This window comes from Leuciscus leuciscus, assembly GCF_965113295.1.
Source record: "Leuciscus leuciscus genome assembly, chromosome: 12".
In the NCBI taxonomy this organism is placed as follows: Eukaryota; Metazoa; Chordata; class Actinopteri; order Cypriniformes; family Leuciscidae; genus Leuciscus; species Leuciscus leuciscus.
In genome coordinates, this window is record NC_138736.1 from 3,855,499 (window position 1) to 3,880,051 (window position 24,553).

At 37.6% G+C, this 24,553-nt stretch overlaps 1 protein-coding gene across 1 annotated transcript in view; it reads left to right on the forward strand.

Moving 5' to 3' along the window:
* csmd3b (CUB and Sushi multiple domains 3b) overlaps positions 1 to 24,553 on the forward strand; it is a 466,880-nt gene that overhangs the window by 395,271 nt on the left and 47,056 nt on the right. Inside the window, exons 50-57 of the mRNA XM_082185594.1 lie at positions 3,369 to 3,557; positions 8,341 to 8,526; positions 9,126 to 9,320; positions 9,429 to 9,602; positions 10,803 to 10,976; positions 16,732 to 16,905; positions 18,254 to 18,439; positions 20,438 to 20,611. Of these exons, the coding sequence (XP_082041720.1) occupies positions 3,369 to 3,557; positions 8,341 to 8,526; positions 9,126 to 9,320; positions 9,429 to 9,602; positions 10,803 to 10,976; positions 16,732 to 16,905; positions 18,254 to 18,439; positions 20,438 to 20,611 (1,452 nt within the window). The remainder of the gene's footprint in view (positions 1 to 3,368; positions 3,558 to 8,340; positions 8,527 to 9,125; positions 9,321 to 9,428; positions 9,603 to 10,802; positions 10,977 to 16,731; positions 16,906 to 18,253; positions 18,440 to 20,437; positions 20,612 to 24,553) is intronic.

Genomic DNA, 24,553 nt, shown 5'->3' on the forward strand with positions numbered 1-24,553 from the left:
TCTTCCGGGAACAAACACGCCACAATATTCCTCATTTAAATAATTAATACGCAGAATAAAGGGGCGGGGCCTGGTTGAGTTAGTTAGTAGTGTGTTGAAACATTTCCCAAACACACTGAAAGCACTTGATCGATCACAACACACTGCTCCAGCCGACCAATCAGAGCACAGTGTGCTTTTCAGAAGGAGGGGCTTAGAGACAGGAACTAAACAGAGCGTTACTGACAGACTGAGAAGAGAGGAGCTGCAACAATGTAAAATATGGGAAAAATAATGAAACATCTCTACTTATTCTGTAATCTGGGCTGGTAACCAGAAGGTTTAAACTGAGCAAAGGCCGATCCCGGGGCGATCCTGGAGCAATCCCCATTGTGCCCATGAGCAAGGCACTTAACCTCAGGTTGCTCCAGGGGACTGTCTCTGTAACTCTATTAATTCCACCTGGTCATATGGCAAATAATGCTTTATTGTGAACTTTATTGAGCGGTAATGTGCAAATCACATTACTGCAGTGGCACTGCATGTGGACATTTTAGTGTTATGAAATCTACCCTTCCTCACGAGGCAATCGTTTTCCTTCCCTTGCTCTCATATTTTCTCTCAGCAATATCTCCACACTGGCTTTCCATCAAAAGACTCGGCCGTTTCTGCTCAAGGGTGTCAGCCACTGCTCACCTCAGCTGTGTTTTCATCACAGTTGGACTTCCTAAACCCAGTTTTAACAGTTGTTCGTCTGCACATCCGGGCTGAACTTCCGTTCAACTCGAGCCTGGGGTGAATTAAACCCAATGAAGTGCCTGTGAGAGCGGAGGTCAGATGCTTACACTTCCTCTAACCTGCACATTTGAGATATATAAATAGCTCTCATACCTACATCCCCCTCACACATCTGTGACTGGTGCAGGTACAGAAGGAAGTGATGTTTGGTTGTGCGTTTCAGAGCATCTTTGAGCTGAGATGAAATGCAAACTGACATCCCACGTTCTAAATGCTTTTCAGACTTCAGCCACTTGTCAGTGGTTTTCAGCATGTGAAATCAACGATAAACGGCTTGTTCATTTCCGTCGATAGGACATGAAAATTTTCCACATCGACATGTTAATCCTTTGTTTCAGTTCAAAGGCTGAGAATCGGTTTGAATTCACTCTCAGTCTCTTGTGAAACTTGGGTAAAACCAAGTCTAACATTATGAAAGCTGCTTTCTGTCAGTGGAGTTCTCTGTTGCTGTCACGGTCTCTCGCTGAGTTTGACTGACATGCTTATTGATGTGCTTCTGTTTGGTTTCAAAGTGAGTGTACGACTACAGTGCCTTCAGAAAGTATTCACATTCTGATGCTGTTACACCATCAGATTGTAAAACATATTTTTTAAACACAATATTTTTATCTCTGCTCTAACCATTTGATACATGTATCCTTTGTAGTATTTGCGGAGTAATCCACACTATAGGGATCCAGAGTTCTAACCTTCCTTTCAAGCCTTTTCTTTGTAGTATTTGCCACATCCTTTGGCTCATTTGTCCTGCCGGATGGATTTAGCCTCAAATGCAGATCTGTGGCTGAAGTAGATTTTCATCCATTTGGGTCCATCCATCTGTTCTTTTTATAGCTATTATTTTTATTTTTAGTATTTGTTTTTATTTTTTTAACTTATGATTTATTTTATTTTATCATCCTGTCAGATATCTAGCTAAAATATATTTTAATTAATTTTTTTTATTTTATATTAGAGAATTATTTCTGCAGAAGTTGGAAATAATCCTGTTTAAAATAATTTAATTTGACTTGCAACACAATAGAAGAAATACTTTTATACATTCTGAATGCACTGTTTATGAATATATGTGAATAAGGTTAAAATAATAAACCTAATGCTTAGCAAATTTTTTTTTTTAAATCTTAATTTCATTATGCATGTTGTTGTTGTTTGTTCTGTTTTAAATAACAGATTTTGTAAAATCCTCTTTTTTCAGATTTTAGATGCATAGTTTAGATTACTGTACAAATGCATTTGTTTACAGCATGAGTATTGATAAATAGGGGCATATTTTTTACATTTTTATACAGTGACCCCAAAAGGTATGTATGCACTTATGCCACATTTGTGTGCATTTAATTATATTAGATAAACAAATCAATCCATTTAAAAAAAAAAAAAAACATAGCAAAAAGAGTTTTCAACTGAAATACTGATACAGGATACTGTTTTTTAATGCATCCACCAAAAGCGCCTTGGGACCCAGGTACTTTTGAGTTAAATGTAAAAGTGGCTGACAAAATTGAAGTTAGTTTTGAGAAAAGGTAATAATTTTTGCAGTTATGCAATCAAGTTCATGCATTTTCTTTATTGTGGCTTAAGTGTTCAAATCATTTGTGTTGCCACTGTACCTGTTTTTTAAAAAATGAAAAGAATTTGAGCTCAATCATCATTCCTTTAAGCCCATATTTAACAGAAGTTTCAAAAGAATTCTTCCTTTCCAGAATTATCTTTGGTAATATAAATTCCATTGCTAAATTTCAGTGGGCCAAACGAGTAATAAACCAGATAATGTGACCTTTTCACAAATATGAAATATTCATCTGCAGCCCGTCTCTCGAAATGTCTTCAAAACACCAGTCTGACGCCTGTTGAATGAGACGCATAGGAGTTTTACACAGTTCTGTATGTTATTATAGCAGAAAATACAATGCTTCCTTAAAGAGGACCTACTGTGCTTTTTTACATTTACATGTAATGTTGCTGTTTGAGCATGAAAAAGCTCTGCAAAGTTTTAAAGCACAAAGTTAGTTATTCTCTATATCAGTGTCAGTTTCTGAACTCCCTGAAAAAACTCAATTGTAGTCTTGAGTTTTCTTCCGGGAACGAACACGTCACAATATTCCTCATTTAAATAATTAATACGCAGAATAAAGGGGCGGGGCCTGCTTGAGTTAGTTAGTAGTGTGTTGAAACTGGTGGTTATGCTAAGGGGCGGGACATTTACCAAACTTGCTCGAAGCACTTGACCAATCACAACACACTGATCCAGCCAACCAATAAGAGCACAGTGTGCTTTACAGGAGGAGGAGCTTCATAGAGACAGGAACTAAACAGAGCGTTACTGATAGACTGGGAAGAGAAGAGCTGCAACAATGTCAAATATGGGGGGAAATAATGTGGTTTTTGAACATTCAGGCATGAAAACCTGTTCTAGTAGAGGCCAAAAACAAAATCAAGACTTTGTAAAAGGGCATAACAAGTCCTCTTTAAGAGAGAGATCTTTTTTAAATGTGCTTGTAAGTGAATGCGGCCCGTGTCACAGGGCTCGGCTCTGGGTGGTGATTGAGGAACTGATGGGGTCTGGTATGTCTGTCTGTCTGTCTGAACAGCTCTGTACTGCAGCACCCCGGACTCTCCCGTCCATGGATCCATAAGCAGCCAGACCGGAGGACACGTGAACAGTCTGGTCCGCTGGGCCTGCGACCGGGGATACCGGCTTATTGGAAAGAGCACCGCCGTTTGCAAAAAGACCACCTTCGGCTTCTACGCCTGGGACGCCCCGGTTCCTGCTTGCCAGGGTAAGACCCAACAAATGGGTACGTTTACTAGTCCATTTCGGGTTTAGCAGCTGGTAACTAGAGTATGTTGTAGGGTCAATACTTATGAACTCTCGCTGTTTAACCAGCCTTTGCATTGATGTTATTTACTAGCGCCACTAATTTCTCCAAACTGATTCGCAAAAACACTGACCCTTTTCAAACCGGACTTCTGAACACTCCCCTTCATGTCAAGCTGTGAGATGGGATAGTATTCTGGTTCCAGGTTTAATATTACAAAATTAAGCAGCATTTGTGGCATAATATTAATTACCACAGACAAAAAAAAAATTCTTTACGATTACTGTGTATGAAGTAAATGGGGCCAATTGTTGGAGGATTTAAAAGCAGAAATGTGAAGATATGAATGTAATGAAACACTTTTTTGTTGTTGTTGTTATTAAAATTTGTGTAATATTTGAAATGTAAATTTGTTCTTGTAATTTTTACAGTAGTTTTAGGATTTATGTTGGCAATAAAGTTGTAAAACTGAATGTAACTTTGCACAGAAAAGGATATTTTATCACACTAAAATTATTTTAACACTGATGTTTTGTACGTCTTGTGAATATTGAAGTCATTTTCAGATTAGTCTGATTCTTAGTCTGTTTTGTTTTAAGAAAATGAGGGATGAGTCAAAATTAATTTCTATGCTAATCACCATTATGCCACAAATGCTGTCAATTGAGCTGAACTTGTATTAAACCCAGGGTATTCATTTTACACCAGTATTTTATTGACTTAAACACCCAACAGACCTTTTTTAAAGTCAGCCGGTAGTAATTCAGTGCTTGCAGATATGATCAGTAATTTTCCTGACGCCTCTAAAACAAGCTTTTACGGTCAGTGATGGAGACGCAGTAATTACTGTCTCACTGATACTGTTTATTCATGATCTGTCACATTAATGACTGATCCTCAGAGCTCTCTTTATCCATCGGAGTCGTCCGTCCCGCTCCACCTATCCTCTCAGACTCAGCTTCACAGTAGAGTAGATGAGCCTGACGGAATGGTTTCTGAGGCGGCGCATTCATGCGGGCCCTTCCTCCTGCAGTAATTTGACAGAATGGACCCCAACTCCCTCTAAGGGCCACGGGCTCCTGTGCCACTAACATCAAGTGACACTTAAATGACTCTGTAAACTTCAAAAAGCATTCTGGGCACTTTCAGCCTTTTGTGTAGTGCAACGGGTTCATCTCACGTCACTGTCAGAGACCCCTCTTGTTGAGCAGTTCTTGATATGTGCTCTTTGATTATTGGGAAATTGTTCGACATCTAATGGCTGCGAACCGATGCCGTTACATGCTGACTGCTTATGGCGTTTCCACCGAGCGGTACGGTACGGTACTGTACAGTACGATTCGGGACGGTAAACCCTGATCCGGCTTGCATTTCCACCGCCAACAGTTCCCTTACTTGATAGGCGTGGTGTAGCCTATGCCGGAAAGAAACGGTCAACGTCATTTTCGTTCAAAGAAGAAACCCAGCAAGCAAAAGCCGTCATTTCACCATCTATAGACCCGATATAGTCCGGCTATGAGTAACCCACTTCTAGCCAAAATAACCTTGAATTTGGTTACATGTCGTTTTTTGCCAGAATAACTTGCGAGATGATATTCCATCATGTAAGCAAAGTCAACAGTGATTACAAAGTGTTTGGTTTAATTTCTTCACTCATTTCATTTCTTTGCTGTCTAATTGATGACTAGTCTATTCTTGTGCGATGGTTTAGACTTCTATTACATTTTCACTGAAAGCCCAAATTCAGCCTTGTTTTAGCCTAGACGTCTGGGCTGTGTTTGGACGGCTATTAGACATCTTTTAAACGGAAAGTTGCTTGCTGGGAAGTGACATAGTAAACAACAATGGAAGACATACAGCAGATCTTGTTCTTGCTTCTCGGCATGTGGCTGTTTGTCACAAGAAGACAAGCGTCGACATTAGGCATTTTTAATGTACGCAAGTACGCAAAGTTTGGGCTCAGGAGAATGACATGCGAGTCCGGTAATTCTGCAAATGGCACAGCAGCGTTCTTGAAAGCGTCACTCAGCTCGCTCTGTGACTCCGGTTATCTCTGTATGTACATTTTAGGCAACAATAAAATGGAAAATTTTATAAAACACCACACTGCCTCTTTTCGTTTTCATTTAAAGAAATCTTTAACGTTATAGCCACACAAGTGTGGTTCAGGCAACGCGTATTGATTATATTCACTGCATGTATAACATTAGCCTATAACAAAACGAAATATAAAACACAACCCTGCCTCTTTTTATTTAAATTTTAAATATTTCAACGAAAAACATATTAATATGGTCCAGGCAATATGTGCATTTGTACTCTGATCATCCTCACTGTAATAAAATTAAAAATGACAAAAAATGTCTCTTTTTGTTCAATTTCAGTTTTATCAATAATAGCCATTATAAAAGTACAAGTTAAAGGTACAAGAAGCTATAGCCTACAATAAGAAATAAAGCAAACAATTCAGTCAAACATACAAAGTCAGCGCTCTAGTCGTTACCGTTACAACGGTAAAGTTAAGTAGCCTAAATAAAGTTATGAAACTTCACTTAGCCCTCAGCCAAAACGATTGGCCAGGATCCATCGCCCGTTAGGTCTACACAAGACAAATTATATCTCATGTTTAACCACTACAGAGACGTCAGAGTTAGCGGCAGACGTCATGTTCGGAAAGGCTGTTCCAGGCGGGGTACATGAGCGCCGAGCGCCCGGTGATCGCCTGGAATGGATCTCACAAACTAGATACAATTTTCATAAATCTTTATAAATAAACCACAGATTTGAGCTTTAAACAACTACATTCTCGCCTGAAAAACGTATGTTGTCATTCCCCTTGTAGCACGCGCAAGTGAACCAATCAATGTTCTGTAGTGAGTCTAGCTCCACCCTTTAGGTACCGTACGGTACCCCAACGAAGGGTACCGGAAAAGTGGTACGGTACGGTATGGCACAACTTTTGACAGTGGAAACGGAAATAATTGCGTACCGTACTGTACTGAACTGTACCGTACCTCTCAGTGGAAACGAGCCATTTGTTTCTCAAATGTACCAGTGGTTTTGTTGCTCATTAAATCTTGAGGGCTTGTGCACAGCAATGATTCATACTTAGTGTCATCTAAAAGTACTGTGCGTTGATAAATAATATGTTCCAGTGCTGCTTGCATAAGGGAGAAGTGAGATGGGACCGTTCCATTGGCTGGTTTGCAACACTGATGACAAGCGTAGTTATAGTGGGATAGTGTTCAACTCTTTAAGTGCTATTTCATTGTTTATGAAAAGGATCTGCCATTACATGCAAGTTATTACTTTTAACACAATATTGATCTCTCTTAGAAAGTGTCTGAACTTCAATGTGGTTTTACACCACAAAAACTCTTTTTAATTAACAAGTTTATTAGGTTCCTAAACCCTGAAAAGGTTTTTGTATCCTGGGGTATACAAACGTTTGAGAGGCTGTGAAAGTGTAGGTCTCATTTCTTGGTGTTTGTTGTGAATATTTAGATCTGGTGACTTAGTTCTTTGCATTTTAAAATGACATCTAATCATCTTTAGGTAAAAGTTTATGTATTTCACATATTTACAATATTTGGTTGTTGTTCAGCGTTATCTTATTACAGTTATGTTGACATTTTATGAATTTATTATTTACATTTTTTATAATCTGTCTGTAAATGTTTGTATCTCAGGGGATACGTTGCCCTTTTAGAGGTATAAATCAAGATTTAAAGAGAATAGACCCTGGTTTTGTCCATAGACTTCAGTTCAATACTTAATACTTTTAATTAAAATGTATATTCACTTATTAAGCCATTAGTCTTAGTTAGCTAAATTGAATTCACTTGTTGGTCAACAATACATGGAATTTTTCAGGCAATTTCTGTCAACACTTGCTATGGTAGGAAGGGGTTAAGACAATTAAATATCAGTCAATACTTCTTTCTTTTCTTTTTTTTTTTATTATTATTGTTGTATGAGGTCAACTTATGACGTCCACTTGGTTTTTACATTCAAAAACATCAAAATGAATAAGTAATAGGCTATTTTCTTCCCTGGAAAGAGGGATCGGTTTTTATGGGCGTGCCGCATTGAAGACTTAGTTGTAAACGCCCACTGCTATGATTGGATTACAGTTTTGCATATTATAATGAGTTTCATGTAATGTGTGAATCGGTGGGCGGGGCTAAACAGGCAGTGTTGAAGTAGGCGTTGATCATCTTCTGCGGAGGCGGGGTTTGATACCCTTTGACCTCATAGATCCCCACTTTGAAAAACCTGTCGTTCGCTGTGCCTGGTGTCAATAAAAGCTTTTGTTGGACTATCAAGGTTCTGAAACTTAAAGGATATTCTTATAGTATGATGACCTCTTATATGTCAAAAGCTCAAGGAAAATTTTATTTCTCAGTTCATCACCCCTTTAAATCTCTAATCTCTCTTAGCTGATAACCGATATGGTACATCTATATTTCATGCATCTGTAAAAAAAAAAAAAAAAAATGCACATCTATTTGGTCAATTTATCTATAGTGTATCTATGCATTATTGTGACGTTTTTTACTCATAAACTTAGTATTGACCTTACATAAAGCCGTTTAAAAAAAGCATGTCCAATTTCTTCTTGTAAAACCAGCCACTCGAATAACCAATTTTTAGTAATAAGCTATGTTGAGAGTTGTTATAATAATTATATTTGAAACATATGACCTAACGTTCCCTATGTCTATCTGATTTCCACACCCATTAGCTGTCTCCTGTGGGCTGCCCAAGGCCCCTGTGAACGGAGGAGTGCTTGCGATGGACTACTCTGTGGGAACACGTGTGACCTACTTCTGCAACGATGGCTACCGGCTGTCCTCCAAAGAGTTGACCAGCGCTGTGTGCCAGCCTGACGGCACCTGGAGCAACCACAACAAGGTCCCTCGCTGCTCAGGTACAGCTCACGCACAGAGACGCAGAAGCAGAGAAGCAGAGACAGTACAAGAGGAAGGAGGAGGACTTGAACACAGCGTTTTAATAGCATATGATAACTCTAGGATGTGCATTAACTGGACCCACCTAAAGAATCGCAAATTTGACATAATTGTTGTCAGATTAATAATCATTAAAACCATTGAAGTGTTATTAAAACCATTTAGAAAAAGAGCTTTGGCAATTTCAGTCTTTCCCCATTCAAGTAAGCAGGAGCTGTGTTTGTATTGCTGTTGGCTAAACAGAAAATTGCTGCCGGGCGCATAACAAAGATGGCCGCCGAGTGAAGAAGTGAAATCTCTTTGCTTCAGCTTTAATATTCATTTATTTATGAGCCAATTATATCTGCCCCTCCAAAACAATGCCTCTAAACCTAGTGAGCTGCCTACTTTTAAGACAATCCATTTCAACACCACAATAATGTTGCCTTTTAAGACACAATTGATGTCAATTCAGTCACACCAAGGACGATAATGGCAGCATAGTACGCTTTGGAATGGAACCATAATAAAATATGGCCATTTGTTTCTGAATACTGGTTTCTGTGTATTTTCTGCACAGTTGTGGTTTGTCCGAGTATCGGATCTTTCTCTCTGGAACACGGAAGGTGGCGGATCGTCAACGGCTCGCATTATGAGTACAGAACAAAAATCATCTTCACCTGCGATCCTGGCTATTACCGGCTAGGCCCCGCCCACATTCAGTGCACAGCCAATGGTGCGTGGAGCTGGAGGAACGAGAGACCCCACTGCCAAAGTAAGTGTGTCGTTCAACTCCAATCCACCAGCTGTTTGGCTCTGTTAGTCGAAGCTTTAAACCTTCCAGATTGTCTTTGTTTGTCTTACCCTCTCCCTTCCCTCTCAGTCATCTCGTGTGGGGATCTGGCCACGCCTCCCAGTGGCAAGAAAATTGGAACCCAGACCTCCTTTGGGGCCACAGCCATATTTACATGTGACAATGGGTATATGCTGGTGGGATCTACAGTGAGAGAGTGTCTATCTTCTGGTCTGTGGAGTGGAACAGAGACGCGCTGCTTGGGTAATGTGCTGTACATTCACTGCTGTTCACATCTGCTGTTTCAGGCATGTTTGCCTAGCAGTGGCTCAGCTTGATTTTTAAACCTTGTTAAGTGTGACAGAATCGTCATCAACCTAGATTCTAGTAGTACTATCGTTCATAAGTTTGTGTACACCTACTCATTCTTTATTGTTACTTTTTTCCACATTTTGTTATTAAAGTCTTTTCCATGACATAATATACAGTAAATGGAAGTTTAGTAGTAAACCATTGTCTGGATAACTCTGATTCTTTCCTCCAACTTCATCCATTCATTTGGAATGTTTTTTAAACGGGGAAGGAAAAGCTGTTAACACTTCACAGCTATCCTGTCAACTCAAAAAATTTAAAAAAAACATTTATTACTATTCAGTCAGCTCATCCGTTTCTTATTTTATTTTATTTTATTTTATTTTATTTTATTTTATTTTATTTTATTTTATTTTATTTTATTTTATTTTATTTTATTTTATTTTATTTTATTTTATTTTATTTTATTTTATTTTATTTTATTTTATTTATTTTACACCTGATTTCCATGCATGGATATACCAAATATCAAGACACTCTAAAATTCATGTAAATTTTTTACTTTTCATTATGCAAGTTTTTCACTCAAGTCATTATCCTGATAATACATTTAGAAACTTATTTTTGGTAAATTTCGGCAAATTTGGTAATTTTTTTTGTAAAAAAAGCTATTTTCACTATTGTATTCTTTAAAAAAAAAAAAAAAACATTTAAAATGTGACATTTTTCATAAGTGTGGCTTGGCCAACTTTGAATCTTTGTTAAAACTGATTAAAAAAAATTAGGATTCTTTTATGAATAGAAAGTTAAAAAGATCAGCAATTTAATGCATTCTTGCTGAATAACAGTATTAGTTTCTAAAAAAATAAATAAAAAAATCTTAATGACCTCAAGCTTTTGAACGGTATGTATAACGCTATACACACTCACACACTAAGTGCTTAAATTACATTTGACCTCAATCATGTTTCTTTCTCCTGCTCCACTGAAGGTCTCACTTTTTAAAATTTACATACACTCCACTAAACACTTAATTGCTTGAAGCAGTTGGTCTCTCTAAAAGCATTGGATGTTAATATTTTACAGTGTAATGTAGCTGCTGCTCAGACCTCTCACTTTAATCACTCTCTCTTCTCGTTCCTGTCCTTTCAGCCGGCCACTGTGGTTTACCCGAGCAGATTGTCAATGGTCAGGTGATCGGGGAGAACTTCGGCTACAGAGACACCATAGTGTACCAGTGCGTCTCCGGCTTCCGGCTCATCGGCTCCTCTGTGCGAATCTGCCAGCAAGACCACAACTGGTCCGGACAGCTGCCCATCTGCGTCCGTGAGTTTGGGACTCGCTTTTCTCTCTCAGACAAGCTGTGGAAAATTACGGAATCCATGAATAGATTCATTCAGAAAAAGGTCGAAAGCCCCATGCGCTGGGTGAAGGAATAGACACAGTCACATATGTTTTAGCTAGAGCTGTCAATTTAGCACATAGTTTAGTAAAATTAATTAAAATAATATGTTAATGAATATCTGGCCTATATACTATGCAAATAATATATAAAACAATATTTTGAATTCTGCCACAAAAATGTCTTTGAATTGTTCTCATATGCAGGTTTTTCTCTGCAATGCATGCAATTAATTCTGATTAATTAAGAGAAGTTTGAGGTTAGTAAGATTTCTTTCTTTTTTTATTCAGCAAGGATGCATTCAATTGATCAAAGGTGACAGTAAAGACATTTATTATGTTACAAAAGATTTATAATTCACGTTGAAGCTGTTCTTTCTGTTAACTTTATATTCTTTAAATTGTCCTGAAAAACAAAAACAAACAAAAAACAGTTTTCAGGATTGATAATAATCAGAAATGTTTCTTGAGCAGCAAATCATCATATTAGAATGATTTCTGAAGGATCATGTGACACTGAAGACTGGAGTAATGATGCTGAAAATTCAGCTTTGAATCACAGGAATAAATTACATTTGACTAAATATTCAAATAGAAAACAGTTATTTCAAATTGTAAAAATATTTCACAATATTTTTATTTTTACTGTATTTTTTATCAAATAAATGCAGTCTTGGTGACCATAAGAGACTTCTTTCCAAAAAAAAAAAAAAGTAAAAAAATCTTACTGACCCCAAACTGTTGAACGGTAGTGTAATTTATTTATTTAAAGCTTTGACTCAATTGACAGCCCTAATTTTAGCACACTTACTGTTGCAGTTTTGACTACTAATATATCTGGGACACAGAGAATAACTCTGTTGCAAATAAGCATAAGGGGACGTGACATCATGACACCAGTCTCTCCTTCTTAAATGGCACTGGCATTTAAAGAATCCACCTTAAGAGCTCTCTGTATTTAGGGAGCTATTTATATTTTATAAAAAAAGTGGCGTCACTGTCATCTCCTACTGGGTCCCCACACACACACACACACACACACACACACTCACACATCCTACATTTATCAGACACGCACTGCAGCAGGTCTGCCTCACTTCAATGGGGGCGTTTATTTGTTTGAGGAACATTTAGACTAAATGAGCTGATAAAAAGGATCTGCAGGGAAAGTAATGAAGTCTCATCAAAAGCTGCAGTATTTGAGACTGCAGGATTTATCCACATCATCTCCCATTTTATTAAAATTATAGTTCACCCCAAAATACAAATTCTGTCATTTGCCCACACTCGTGTCATTCCAAACCTGTATGAGTCGAGTCAAGTCAGGGCACGTTTATTTCTATAGCACTTTATACAACACGGACCGTTTCAAAGCAGCTTTACAGTGAAAAACAGGAACATAATGATTCAATTCTGCTGTAAAGCAGCTCTAAAAAGACAATAGTGAACATTATTCAGTACAATCGTCATTATTCAGTTGAAATCAGTTCAGTGTTGATTCAGTTCAAGTTTAATGACTGGATAAAGTTCATCAATTATGGAATGAGTTCAGCTATAACGCAGCTCTGCTGGAAACGGTGATGTCATCATCAGCTCGGTAGTGTCCGTTCAGTCAAATCAGAACTAATGTTGAATATTAAAAGTAAAAGCAAGCCGGAGGCGCCAAATGAACCCAAACTCCATCGGTGACAGAAATGGAGAGAAAAAAACATGTGGAAGAAAACAGGCTCAGTTTATTCTCTCAGTTCTGGCCAGAGAAATGAACGAAGCGTGGCTGCGTCACAAGTTGGGGATTGGGGATTGATCACTCAGAATATTTCATCCGAATGACATCGTTTCCTCTGTAAAACACAGAACTGAAGATATTTTGAAGAACTGCTTTCATCCACTCATTGGGGTCCAAAACATCACTGATCCCCATTAACCACTTTCATTCAAAATATCTCCTTTTGTGTTCCTCAGAAGAAACCATGTCAGAAAATCATGACAGATTTCAGTTTTTTGGCAGAACGAACCCTTTATGGCACGTGCTTGATGAGGGCGGAGCCTGTCCTGAATGCAGCATCTTCATCTTCTTATACAAAATTAGCAAATACTTTTAAGCTGGTGGTTTTCAAATGGCGGGTTATGACCTAAAACGAGTTGCATTTTAGTTTTTATTGTAGTTTTTAATTATATTTTTTGTTTTCATGTTAATTTTAGTTTAATTGTTTGCTATTTCATTCTGTGATTCTGTAATTAAAAATATTGATGTTTAGATTTTTTTCAGTTTTAATTTTGAGTTTTATTTACAGTATTTCTAGGTAATAATTTTAGTGCTTCAACTTAAACTTATTTCAGTTTATTGCCAAGGCATACAGATTTTCAACTAGTATTTATATTTTATTTTATTTATACAACAGAAATGTTTTTAATAGTTTTAGTTAAGAATGATAACACTGGTTCGGCTCATTTGATGTCCAATGTAAAATCTGGGTTCTCTGCGAAACCATTTGAGAGCCACGGCTTATATTCGGGACTATCTGACTGTCACTTGATTTGATTCAAATTTTATTCACACTTTTATTAATGTGGCATCTCTTCCATGATCTTTTGGAGAATGGCAGTCAATTACGATGAAAGCGGGGCGACTGAGGCGTCTCTTTTGATGATGGTGATCACGGCATCTGAAACAATCACAGTTTTTTTTTTGCATCTGCAAATCATCTCACACTTTCTCAAGCGGAATAAAGCAAGAGGGAAGAAAGGCAATTTCAATGCCAGACAAGTTGCACCAGGCTCTGTGATTCCTCAATGGATCTAACCAATAGCAGCTGACATACTTGATGTATTAATCGTTTACTCGACTTAAAGACCCCATGAAATGAATATTGGAGTTTTGTGGCTTTTAGGGCAGTTCTGGTAGTTTTGAGGTCATCTATTTGCTGGTGTATCACTAAAAGTTTGCAATAGATTTTTTAGCAGATTTAGATTATACATTTAAAATGTCAATTTTGGGAAACAATTGGGAAAACTGAGCAAAAATACACTGAAACATCAAATGCTTTCCAGAATTAAAACATCCCCTTTCACTAAGACCACTTCTGATTGAGTCGAAAATATTAGTTTTAGTGTCATTGAGATACTTTTATAGTTTGCATTAATATTTTGAATTTGTTTTTTATCTGTTTTTATTTTAATTTTTGTTAAAGTTTTAGTAATGTAGTTTTTTTTTTTTTTTTTTTCATGTTTAGTAAGTTATACATTTTATTTCATTTTTATTTTCAGTTATTTTAATAAGAAAAGCTCAAATAAAGGTTTTTATTTCAGTCGACGTTTATTCTATTTCAGGCAACAATGGATTTAGTTTTGATTAACTATAATAACCCTGCTATTGTGTAAATTAGTCACTCATTAAATAAAGGCACTTACTTCCTATTTCAATAGGAAACACGTCAACACAAAAAACATGTTCATTGAGTGATTTCAGGGGGTCTTTAAACATAAAATGATTTTTTTTTTCACATCTACGTTTCACAAGCTTTGCACTAAAAGCTGAAATCACAGAGAGATGTGTGGGTACATTTTCAGCTATTTTAGCATACAGTGATTTGGTTGGAAATCTGGGTTACGGAGAGTCTTCAAATTAAAGTGAAATTGCCTCCGTGCAAAGAGAAACAAATTACAACTCTTATTATGCAAATCAACTGTGGCTTTTTATGATTGTAGAAAGTGAGGAAAAAAATATACTGTACCCTGGAAGAGCTATTACAAACGCAAATATATACCTCTAAATGTGTCATATCGGCGAAAGAAATGTCTCCTTAATTAAATAAGAGCTCTTCAGTATGTTAGAATAAGACAAGACTCTGGAGTTAATCATCACACATTAGAGAAGTAAGACACAGGGCCAGGCTCGTCGTACTCGACTTACATGCGTTTTCACAATGCACAGTAGATAACAAGCAGTATCTGATACTGACTGACAGCTTAGGTCTAATACATTCCCCATATACAGTAAATGAAGTAAACTCAACCTGGCATGTAATTAAAAGGCATTATGTTGTTGTTGGATTGATTTACTTTGCCGCCTGTATGTACTCTGATAAACGATATGATTTGAATGTCTAAACTGAACATTTGAGTGACAGCTCTCACCCGAAGGCATTGAGTGTGAATCTTCTATTTACGGCATGCACCGCTTCATTCAGCCAACAAATATCTGCAATCGAGCACAAATGTTGCCGTGTTGCCCATTGCTATTACATCCGCGGGATTTCATTGGACTAATGTTCCCGACTGTTACAGAGCTTTTAAATTACACCTCCAGACAAAATGTTTGTTATGCCTATTCTTACTGTTCAAAAGTTTGGGATCTAGTTTTTATGTTTTTGAAAGAAGTCTCTTATGCATGCTCACTAAGACATTTATTTAATAAAAATACAGTAAAAATGTGAAATATTATTACAATTTAAAACAGCTGTTTTTTATTGTAATATATTTTAAAATGTAATTTATATCCTGAATTTTCAGCATCATTACTCCAGTCTTCAGTGTCACATGATCCTTCAGAAATCATTCTAATATGATGATTTGCTGCTCAAGAAACATTTATGATTATTATCAATGTTGAAAACTGTTTTTTCCAGGATTTTTGGATGAATAGAAAGTTCAAAAGAACAGCATTTATTTTAAATATTTTTTGTAACAATGTTGTAAAGTAATTTTTTGACCAATTTAGCACATCCTTGCTGAATCAATCTTACTGACCCCAAACTTTTGAACAATAGTGTATATATAGAGAGAAAGCGAGCAATGTATTTTTATATTTTCAACAAATATTAAAATTATTATAAATTATTTATATTCTTATTTCTTTTCATTGGATGTTAAGTTTTCTCTAGAAATAATACTGCTTTTAATAGCTGTAAATCATACAGTTAAAACGTGACTCCATTCATTAAAAAACATTTGCTTTAAAATGACGGCATACGGTGCAAAACATTTCAGATTGTTTTGTTTGTTTGTGTTTATTTCCACCCATTCTTACTGATACCAAACATCACACACAAGTTTTCGAATGGATGTGCAATATTTTCCTTCAAAGATGCATATATGTGATTGTGTAGTATTTGAATGACAGTGAATTAATCTTTCCTTTATTTCTGTGCATTGGCATTTCAAATGTGGTGCTGGTTTTATCAAGGAGAAACCTGATTCTGATTTATTGCATTTGAGTTTTTTAATTTTTTAATTTTTTATAAAGGGACCATATACCATTTTTAACATAAATGTTTCCATGTCATGCATTGTACCGGATTTAGCCAAAGGCTAACTTTCATCCGTATAGTCCCCTCCATCGGCCACGGATGAAACTTGAGTTGGCAACTTACCAAATAAATGATTAGAAATTACTGAGGGAAATTGAACTAATTTCCCGCAGTGACCAATCAATATTAAGGGTGCATCTATTTTCTGCCATAATTTAATCACGCTCTAAACCGTTTCTGTTTTTTAATATGTACCTGTTGTGAGAAAACAGCATCCAGGAAGAAATCATCCCACATTGCTACACACAGATTGTGTGCTTTCGCCATATTAAAACCTCTCTCTCTCTCTCTCTCTCTCTCTCTCTCTCTCTCTCTCTCTCTCTCTCTCTCTCTCTCTCTCTCTCTCTCTCTCTCTCTCTGGTGACCTGTAGCCATCAGCTGTGGGCACCCGGGAAGCCCCATCTATGGCCGGACCGTAGGCAACGGCTTCAACCTCAACGATGTGGTGAGCTTCTCCTGCAACATGGGCTACGTGATGGAGGGTCCTTCCCGAGCCCAGTGTCAGGCCAACCGGCAGTGGAGCCAGCCACCACCAACATGTAAAGGTGGGGAGAAAAGTTAAGTCTTTTATTCACACGGAGCTTTGCCTGATTCACCGGCTGACCGTATTAAAGCACCGCAGTGAAGGGTAAGAAAGGGTGAAGCGGATGTTGATAAGTGTCTGCCGATTGTGGGGTTTGGTGGCTGAAAATTCACTAACAAAATTGTCATTAATGATGCTTGGTAAGGAAACCCAATGTCATACTGTTATTATACTAAAATGTTATGCCGATATATTTAGTTTGATATGGACTGCATGTTCTGTGATATGCCATTCTGCATTTGTGCATTTTTACTGCATGCAACTGTATGATACATGATACTAACACAGTTTGAGCTGAATTATATTGAGAAATATATTATATTACAAAAATAAATGTTTTACATTTTACATTTACATTTATTCATTTAGCTGACGCTTTTATACAAAGCGACTTACAATTGCTATATATGTCAGAGGTCGCACGCCTCTGGAGCAACTAGGGGTTAAGTGTCTTGCTCAGGGACACATTGGTGTCTCACAGTGGATTCGAACCCGGGTCTCTCACACCAAAGGCATGTGTCTTATCCATTGCGCCACCACCACCGGTGGTTTTAATTTCTTTATATTTTTTTATAATCGAAATAAAACAAAATTACAAAATATAATATAATCTTAATATTAAAATCAATATATATATATATATATATATATATATATATATATATATGAAGAGTTCAGATGCAAAAGCCTCTAAGTGCCATCTGAAAATTTCTTCTAGAATGATCAAGCTCGTATATTTAAGTTCAGTAATTTCATTTAAATGACAATTAATAGGTAATTTTCATTGCCAATTTTCATCAGTGCTGTCAAATCGATTAATCACGATTAATCGCATCTAACATAAAAGTTTTTGTTTTAAATAATATACGTGGAGATAGATATATATATATATATATATATATATATATATATATATATATGTTATGCATACATGCATGGTTGTGTGTACACAAACACATATAAAATATACACATGTATTAAATAAACAAAAACTTTTATGTTAGATGCGATTAATCGTGATAAATTTATTTATATATATATATATATATATATATATATATGCTTTATTTATATATATTCATATTACAGTCTCGATTAGTTCTATGTCACTTTTTTAAGAAGATCCAGCATTTTTTTATCGTGTCCTATCAGTAATTTTTTTGAGTGGATGTCTGTGACAGAATGGCAAATTCTCATTCTACATGCGTAGAGCATCTGACCTAGTTGTTTCCACTGAAGTCACTTGCTTAGTGCTTCTGCCAAATAACATGTCTCTGTTTCTGTCCTCTCCCTTTCTTCTCTTTATTCAGTTGTCAATTGCTCTGATCCTGGGATTCCAGCCAACTCCATCAGGCAGAGTAAGATCGAGCACGGAAACTTCACCTTTGGCACGGTGGTTTTCTACGACTGCAACCCCGGCTATTACCTGTTTGGCTCCCCCGTCCTCACCTGCCAGCCCACGGGTCAGTGGGACAAACCGCTGCCCGAGTGTATCGGTATGTTTCTGGCATCTTTCAATGAAAATTTGGCAGTGGCATTGTGTTGCTAATCACCTGTTTCTTCCAGTAATTGAGGGGAATTCGTTGCACGACCCTCGTCCTGCTGCTTGAGATCAGTGGTTGTAATTGAGGGACAGGTGGAACACAGATTAGCAATTATCTGATCCCCGCTTTATTATGTGAAAGTTAAAACACAGCACATCCTCGGGCCGTCTACAGCTCAGTGAGACACGATCAGCAGCAGCTGCGAAGTCGACGGGACCTGAGCTTACAAGACTCCCTGCTGTCAGAGATGCCCTTTCTCCCAGTATCCACTTTGCTTTGTGTTTCTATAACCTTTCCTGTAGTTTTACATGTGTGATCCTAACACCATTTGCAAGGCTCTTTGAATACCTAAGTGATCCGAGATACTTTCTGCATAAAAATGCTGACGCTTACTTGCAGTCCTATATGAAAAGTGTTTGTTTCTCACCTGGTAATGAGATTTACTCAATGCTTTATTTACATATATATATTTATATGTGTTCACACCTTTTCTGCTGGCATGCAAAAATATTGAGACCCTTTGTTTGAAGGGTTAGTTCACCCAACAATGAAAATTCTGTCAGTAATTACTCACCCTCATGTTGTTTCAACCCCGTAAGACTTTCGTTCATCTTCGAAACACAAATTAAGATATTTTTTATTAAATCTGAGAGCTGTCTCACTCCTCCATAGGCTTCTATGTAATTGAAACTTGCCGGCCCAGAAAGTTAGTAAAGACAATGTTTTAAATAGTCCAAGTGACTACAGTGGCTCGACCATAAGTTTATCAAGCGACGAGAATACTTTTTGTGCGCAAAAACAAACAAAAATAATGACTTTATTCAACTATTCATTTTCTTCTGTGTTTCTCTGAGTGAGTTCACGTAGTGTAACAGCGCAGCGCTTCTGGGTTGTACATCAGAACGTAGGCTCACTATTGGCCGACACTGGTCATGTGTGTGATGCTGGCCAATAGTGAGCCTACGTTCTGAAGTACAACCCAGAAGTGCTGCGCTGTTACACTACGTGAACTCACTCAGAGGCACTTGGACTATTTTAAACATTGTCTTTACTAACTTTCTGGGCCGGCAGGTTTCAATTACATAGAAGCCTATGGAGGAGTGATCCAGCTCTCAGATTTAATCAAAAATATCTTAATTTGTGTTCCGAAGATGAACGAAAGTCTTATGGGGTTGGAACAACATGAGGGAGAGTAATTACTGACAGAATTTTCATTGTTGGGTGAACTAACCCTTTAAGCTTTTCTGGATTTGACTACTGTTGTTTTACATCTGAAGCATGTTAAAAATATATACATTTTTATGTTAGCTTTATTACAATTCTGTGCACAATAAAGGCTCATTACTTTTAATACCATTTTAAATAAATTAAGATAAATTATTACATTTAATTCAATCATATTAATTCATTCATTGATATGCATTCATTTTGATTAAAATATTACAATGTTAGCAGTCTGCACAAGCAGTGAGGTCTGAAGAAACTTTCAGAAAGTGCTGATCAAAACGCTCACACAGGAAGCTGAATTACCACCGCATTCATTGAGAACAACTAGAGCGATTATATAATTAAAAGTTAAAAGCAGCTTTGTTTCAAGCCTTTTATGTTTTAATAAAACTCCTGCCAAGACTTCAGATGACGCAAACTCTGAATCAACATGCGCCAAAGCTAAATTTTTTCTAAACGTCATAATCATTTATTAACAAACAAGTATTCATTACTTCAATGAGTTCATTGTTTCTGCATTTAATTATTACATTATTTAAATTAATACATTTTTCGCTAACTGTGATTTTGTATATGTACATTTCTGAAAGACTCATGCATTTGAAACGATGTGTATTGTGAAAAGCGCTATACAAATAAATGTGAATTGAATTTAATCTTGTGAATGTGTACTGAAGGAGTGTTTGCCGATCCAGTAATGTTTTCCGTGTGTGTTGTGGACAGTGGTGGACTGTGGGCATCCTGGATCTCCTCCTAATGGAGTGCTGAGCGGGGACAAATTCACCTTTGGTGCCACGGTGCGCTACATCTGTACGGGTGGCCGACAACTGAAGGGCGAATCCTCACGAACCTGCCAGCTCAACGGCCACTGGAGCGCACCCATGCCCTTCTGCTCAGGTAGGACGAACACACGTAACCTGCACGATTAAAGATGCTATTACACACCGTGTCCACACCAGACACGACTACGAGATGCGATAAAATGCTTCACAGTTTGAATGTTCATGTTTCCTTTAACCTTCGGTTAAGTATTCAAACAGCTTGCCTCCACAAAGAAATCTTGTTTTTCCTTACATTTGTAGGTTGCGAAAGTTATTTCTACTAGTTTGATTGGACAGGCGATACTCCAAAAGTGCTGGTGTTTTGTAGCACAGTTCTGGATCAGTCTGTTGTCTGTGTTCGCAACACTTCCTACTTTGGCTTCTTTGGAAACTGTTTTCTCTGGCAGAGCAAATCTGAAAAAAATTGATGGCCATGTTGTGTTTGGAATGTAATTTAGTTGATATTATACAATTTCTATTCCAATTTGTGTTCTAACTTGTGTTCCAAGAGTCCTGATATACAGTCCAACACTGGGAGTTGTCAGTGTTTGTGTCGCTCTGCTTGTCTGTGTTCCAGATAGAATCTCAGTGTGTTTATTTTTAGTGGATTTTTTAGTAATGCTTTCTGCACGTTGTATATTGATACGCTCGTAAATGACGATAAGTGACTTTATTTTGTCTGAGTGATTCACTGTGTCATTCACTCAAACCACTTTGAGTCATTCGGTGTAAAACACTACTATGAGACACATGATGGTTAATTGTTCTTTGACTTTGTTTGAAACATTTTATAGTTGAAGCAAAAATAGATAAAGGAACTATATTAGTAGCCTACTAGGGCTGTCACTTTTGTGAAAAAATCCTGTTCGATTTTTGAGACATAAGTGTTCATTGAATCGATTGTAAAATCGATTTTCCATGTCTAAAGACGTTTCCATTTTAAACGCCAAATATAGGCAAATCCACGGACAACTAACAGGCATTAGGACAAACGTGAAGAGGGCGCTTGAGACGCGCACAAGTCAGCAATATTTCTGATGATTTATTGGCGTGAAGTTTCGTGCACGATGACAAACAGGAGTGCAACATTCACGAAAAACAATAAGCAGAGTGAACTGCCATAACATCAATGAACAACATTAATGCAGGATTCAACATGGCTGTGTTTACCATTAGAAATGTCAAACAAATTTCGCCTACGTAGGCGATTGTAGACCGTAACCCGAATCTGAATCTGTATGAATGAGACTGTCTGAATACCGGCAGAATTCACTTTTTTGTAGTAAAAAGAGACACATTATGCAGAAGTATAATTTGCTGTTATGAGTGTTTGTCAGAGCCTGCAGTTGCTGTGTGGGGAGCGTGTCTATGTTCCCACAGCCCTATGTTCCCACAAATGGCCTACCCCTGACCCCACCCCTAAACCTACCCGTATCTGGGGTTTAGACAAATCGTAAAAAAAAATACATAGGTCTGTGGGAACATAGGGCTGACCCCGCTGTGTGACGCGCGTTCGCTGCGGGCGTATCGTGACGAGCTGGACGCGCTCCGAGAGAAGGCCGTTAAAATCGATTCCCTATTTTCATTTTCAAATCTTGTGTTGGTTGGTCCGATCGCTTGTCCTAATTAGTACTGAGTCTAAAGGCCGGGATACACCAAGTCAACAGGCGTTTTTGAGCGTCGGTCGGGTCAGCTTGGTTTTTCCGGTGTGTTCAGCAGCATTGGCTCTAGTCGGACACTGTCTGGGTTTTTTGGGCCGATTCCGCATGTTGAATTGGCGTCTGGCCGTCGGTGAGAGAGAGAGCTGTGATTGGCTGTTCAGCCAAGCAAACGAATCAGTGCATGAGAATAAAAGCGAAAGTGATGAAAGCGAGCAAAGAAGTCAAGACGGTACAGACAGACGGCTGTTATAATTTTATGTCATCTTACCCAAGCATTCGAATGCAGGAATATAACGTGAGCCGACTGGAATGAAGAAAGTGATCAGCGTGATTGATATTCAAAATCAACGCAAACGCTGCTTTGTTTACGGTTTGTATATCTGCAGTCTTAGTTTCAGTTTCCCTTTTTGAATGATGAAAATATACTATTAATACCTGCTGATATAGACAGATATTTACTGACACGCAGACACAGAACGCACATGCTAGTTGACAGTCGCCTTTAGTCCTTCTGGTGTGTTCAAGCGCAGATTTTGGCCGAGACGCAACCGACGAGAGGTGACAAAACAGCTTTCGTCTCCGCTAGTTCTTTGACGTCGGCTTGGTGTGTCCCGGGCTTAAAATAACTGCAAAATGAACTCTTATCGATAACGGTAGCACTTTATTTTACAGACCTGTTCCCCATGTACATACGTGACCCTGGATCACAAAACCAGTCATAAGTCGCACGGGTATATTTGTGGCAATAGACAACAATACATTGCATGGGTCAAAATTATCGATTTTTCTTTTATGCCAAAAATCATTTGGATATTAAGTACAGATCATGATCTATAATGATATTTCGTAAATTTCCTACCTTAAATATATCAAAAATGTGTTTCTGTGAGTGAATGCAGCACAATCGTCAACATAAATGGACAACTTTAAAGGAGATTTTCTCAATGTTTCGATTTTTTTGCACCCTCAGATTCCAGATTTTCAAATAGTTGTATCTCTGCCAGGGTCACAACTATTTACTTATTATAGTAATTGCCATAACTGGGTGATAAACCTAACCTTAACCCATGTAGTAACCCTATATTAACTAGTACTTTCTTAGATAAGTACACTGAAAGTACACGTAAGTGCACGTACTGTAAAATAAAGTGCAACCACGATAACTATATTAGCGTACACACAAACAAACAATAATTTTCTCCTCTGCCGCTTTAAATGCTCTTTAAAGTTGGGTGGATTCTTATTGGCTGTCAATGTTTTTAACGTTCATAAGCTGGGAAAAATAATTCCGAAAGTGATTCAAATGATGTTGTTTATCTGTGTCGTTATCGTTACAGTTGTAGTGTGGACTTTATAGTTGTTTTAATCGTCCTTGTTGTGAACGAACCTTTAGTCAATAATAACTCTTTGTTTATTGAACCGTTGTGTAAGCAAAACTACAAAATTTTGGTCTGAATGTCATACCTAATGATTTTGCTGAAATTGTTACACCTTCTGTCAAACTCACTGCTTCAGAATGGAAGAGGAGTCACAGAATAAAGCCTCTGACATTTCTGTCCAATTCCCCGTCACGTGAAGCTTTGCGAAACAGGAATAACACACAAACAGACTCGCCAAAAATAGGATGCAATTTGTTTAGTATCTTTCCCCTTTGAATGCATGTGAGTGTATTTATTCCTCGGGGGCTTGCCGTTGCGAGTATGTGTTTATGCACAGCTAGAGTGAGAAATTGAGTTACTTTCAGTAAACACAGTCTGTTCTGCCTCTGCTTTAATATGTAATTAGTCATTTAAGTGTAGAAGAACTTCAGAAAATAGCTCGGCTGCACAACCACCACGGCAAATAATTTGTGAGAAATAAGTTTGGATGACTTCCAAGTAGTAAAAATGCCTTCCAATAAAGCTTGTCAGTTCTTCGGGGTGAGAAGAAACTCACCAGCAAGGCCGTGAGAAAGCATTAACTCAGCGGAGGTTCGAGTGACCGGGACTGTTAACACTAGCACCCGCTGAGACTCGCTGTGACTGTCCCATGACTATGTAAATGAAGTTTACGGCTGAAACATCGGCTGGTGGGGCGTCCGACATCTGTGAGGTGTGATATTATTCTGTGGGTTTGCTGTGCTGTTTGTTTAAAACATTTCAGCATTTTTATTGAGATTACATGCTGATGGCTTTCGGTGGAGATACAGTAGTGGCCAAAGGGAATATTTGTTTTTAATGACCCTACAAGTTCAGATTAACCATCAAAACATGAGGAAAACATTTGATATATTTTAAATATGAGGGGAGAACAAAACACTAAACTCGGTTAAGGTATTTATCTGACAAATATATTTGGCAAAAAAAAGGCAAACTACG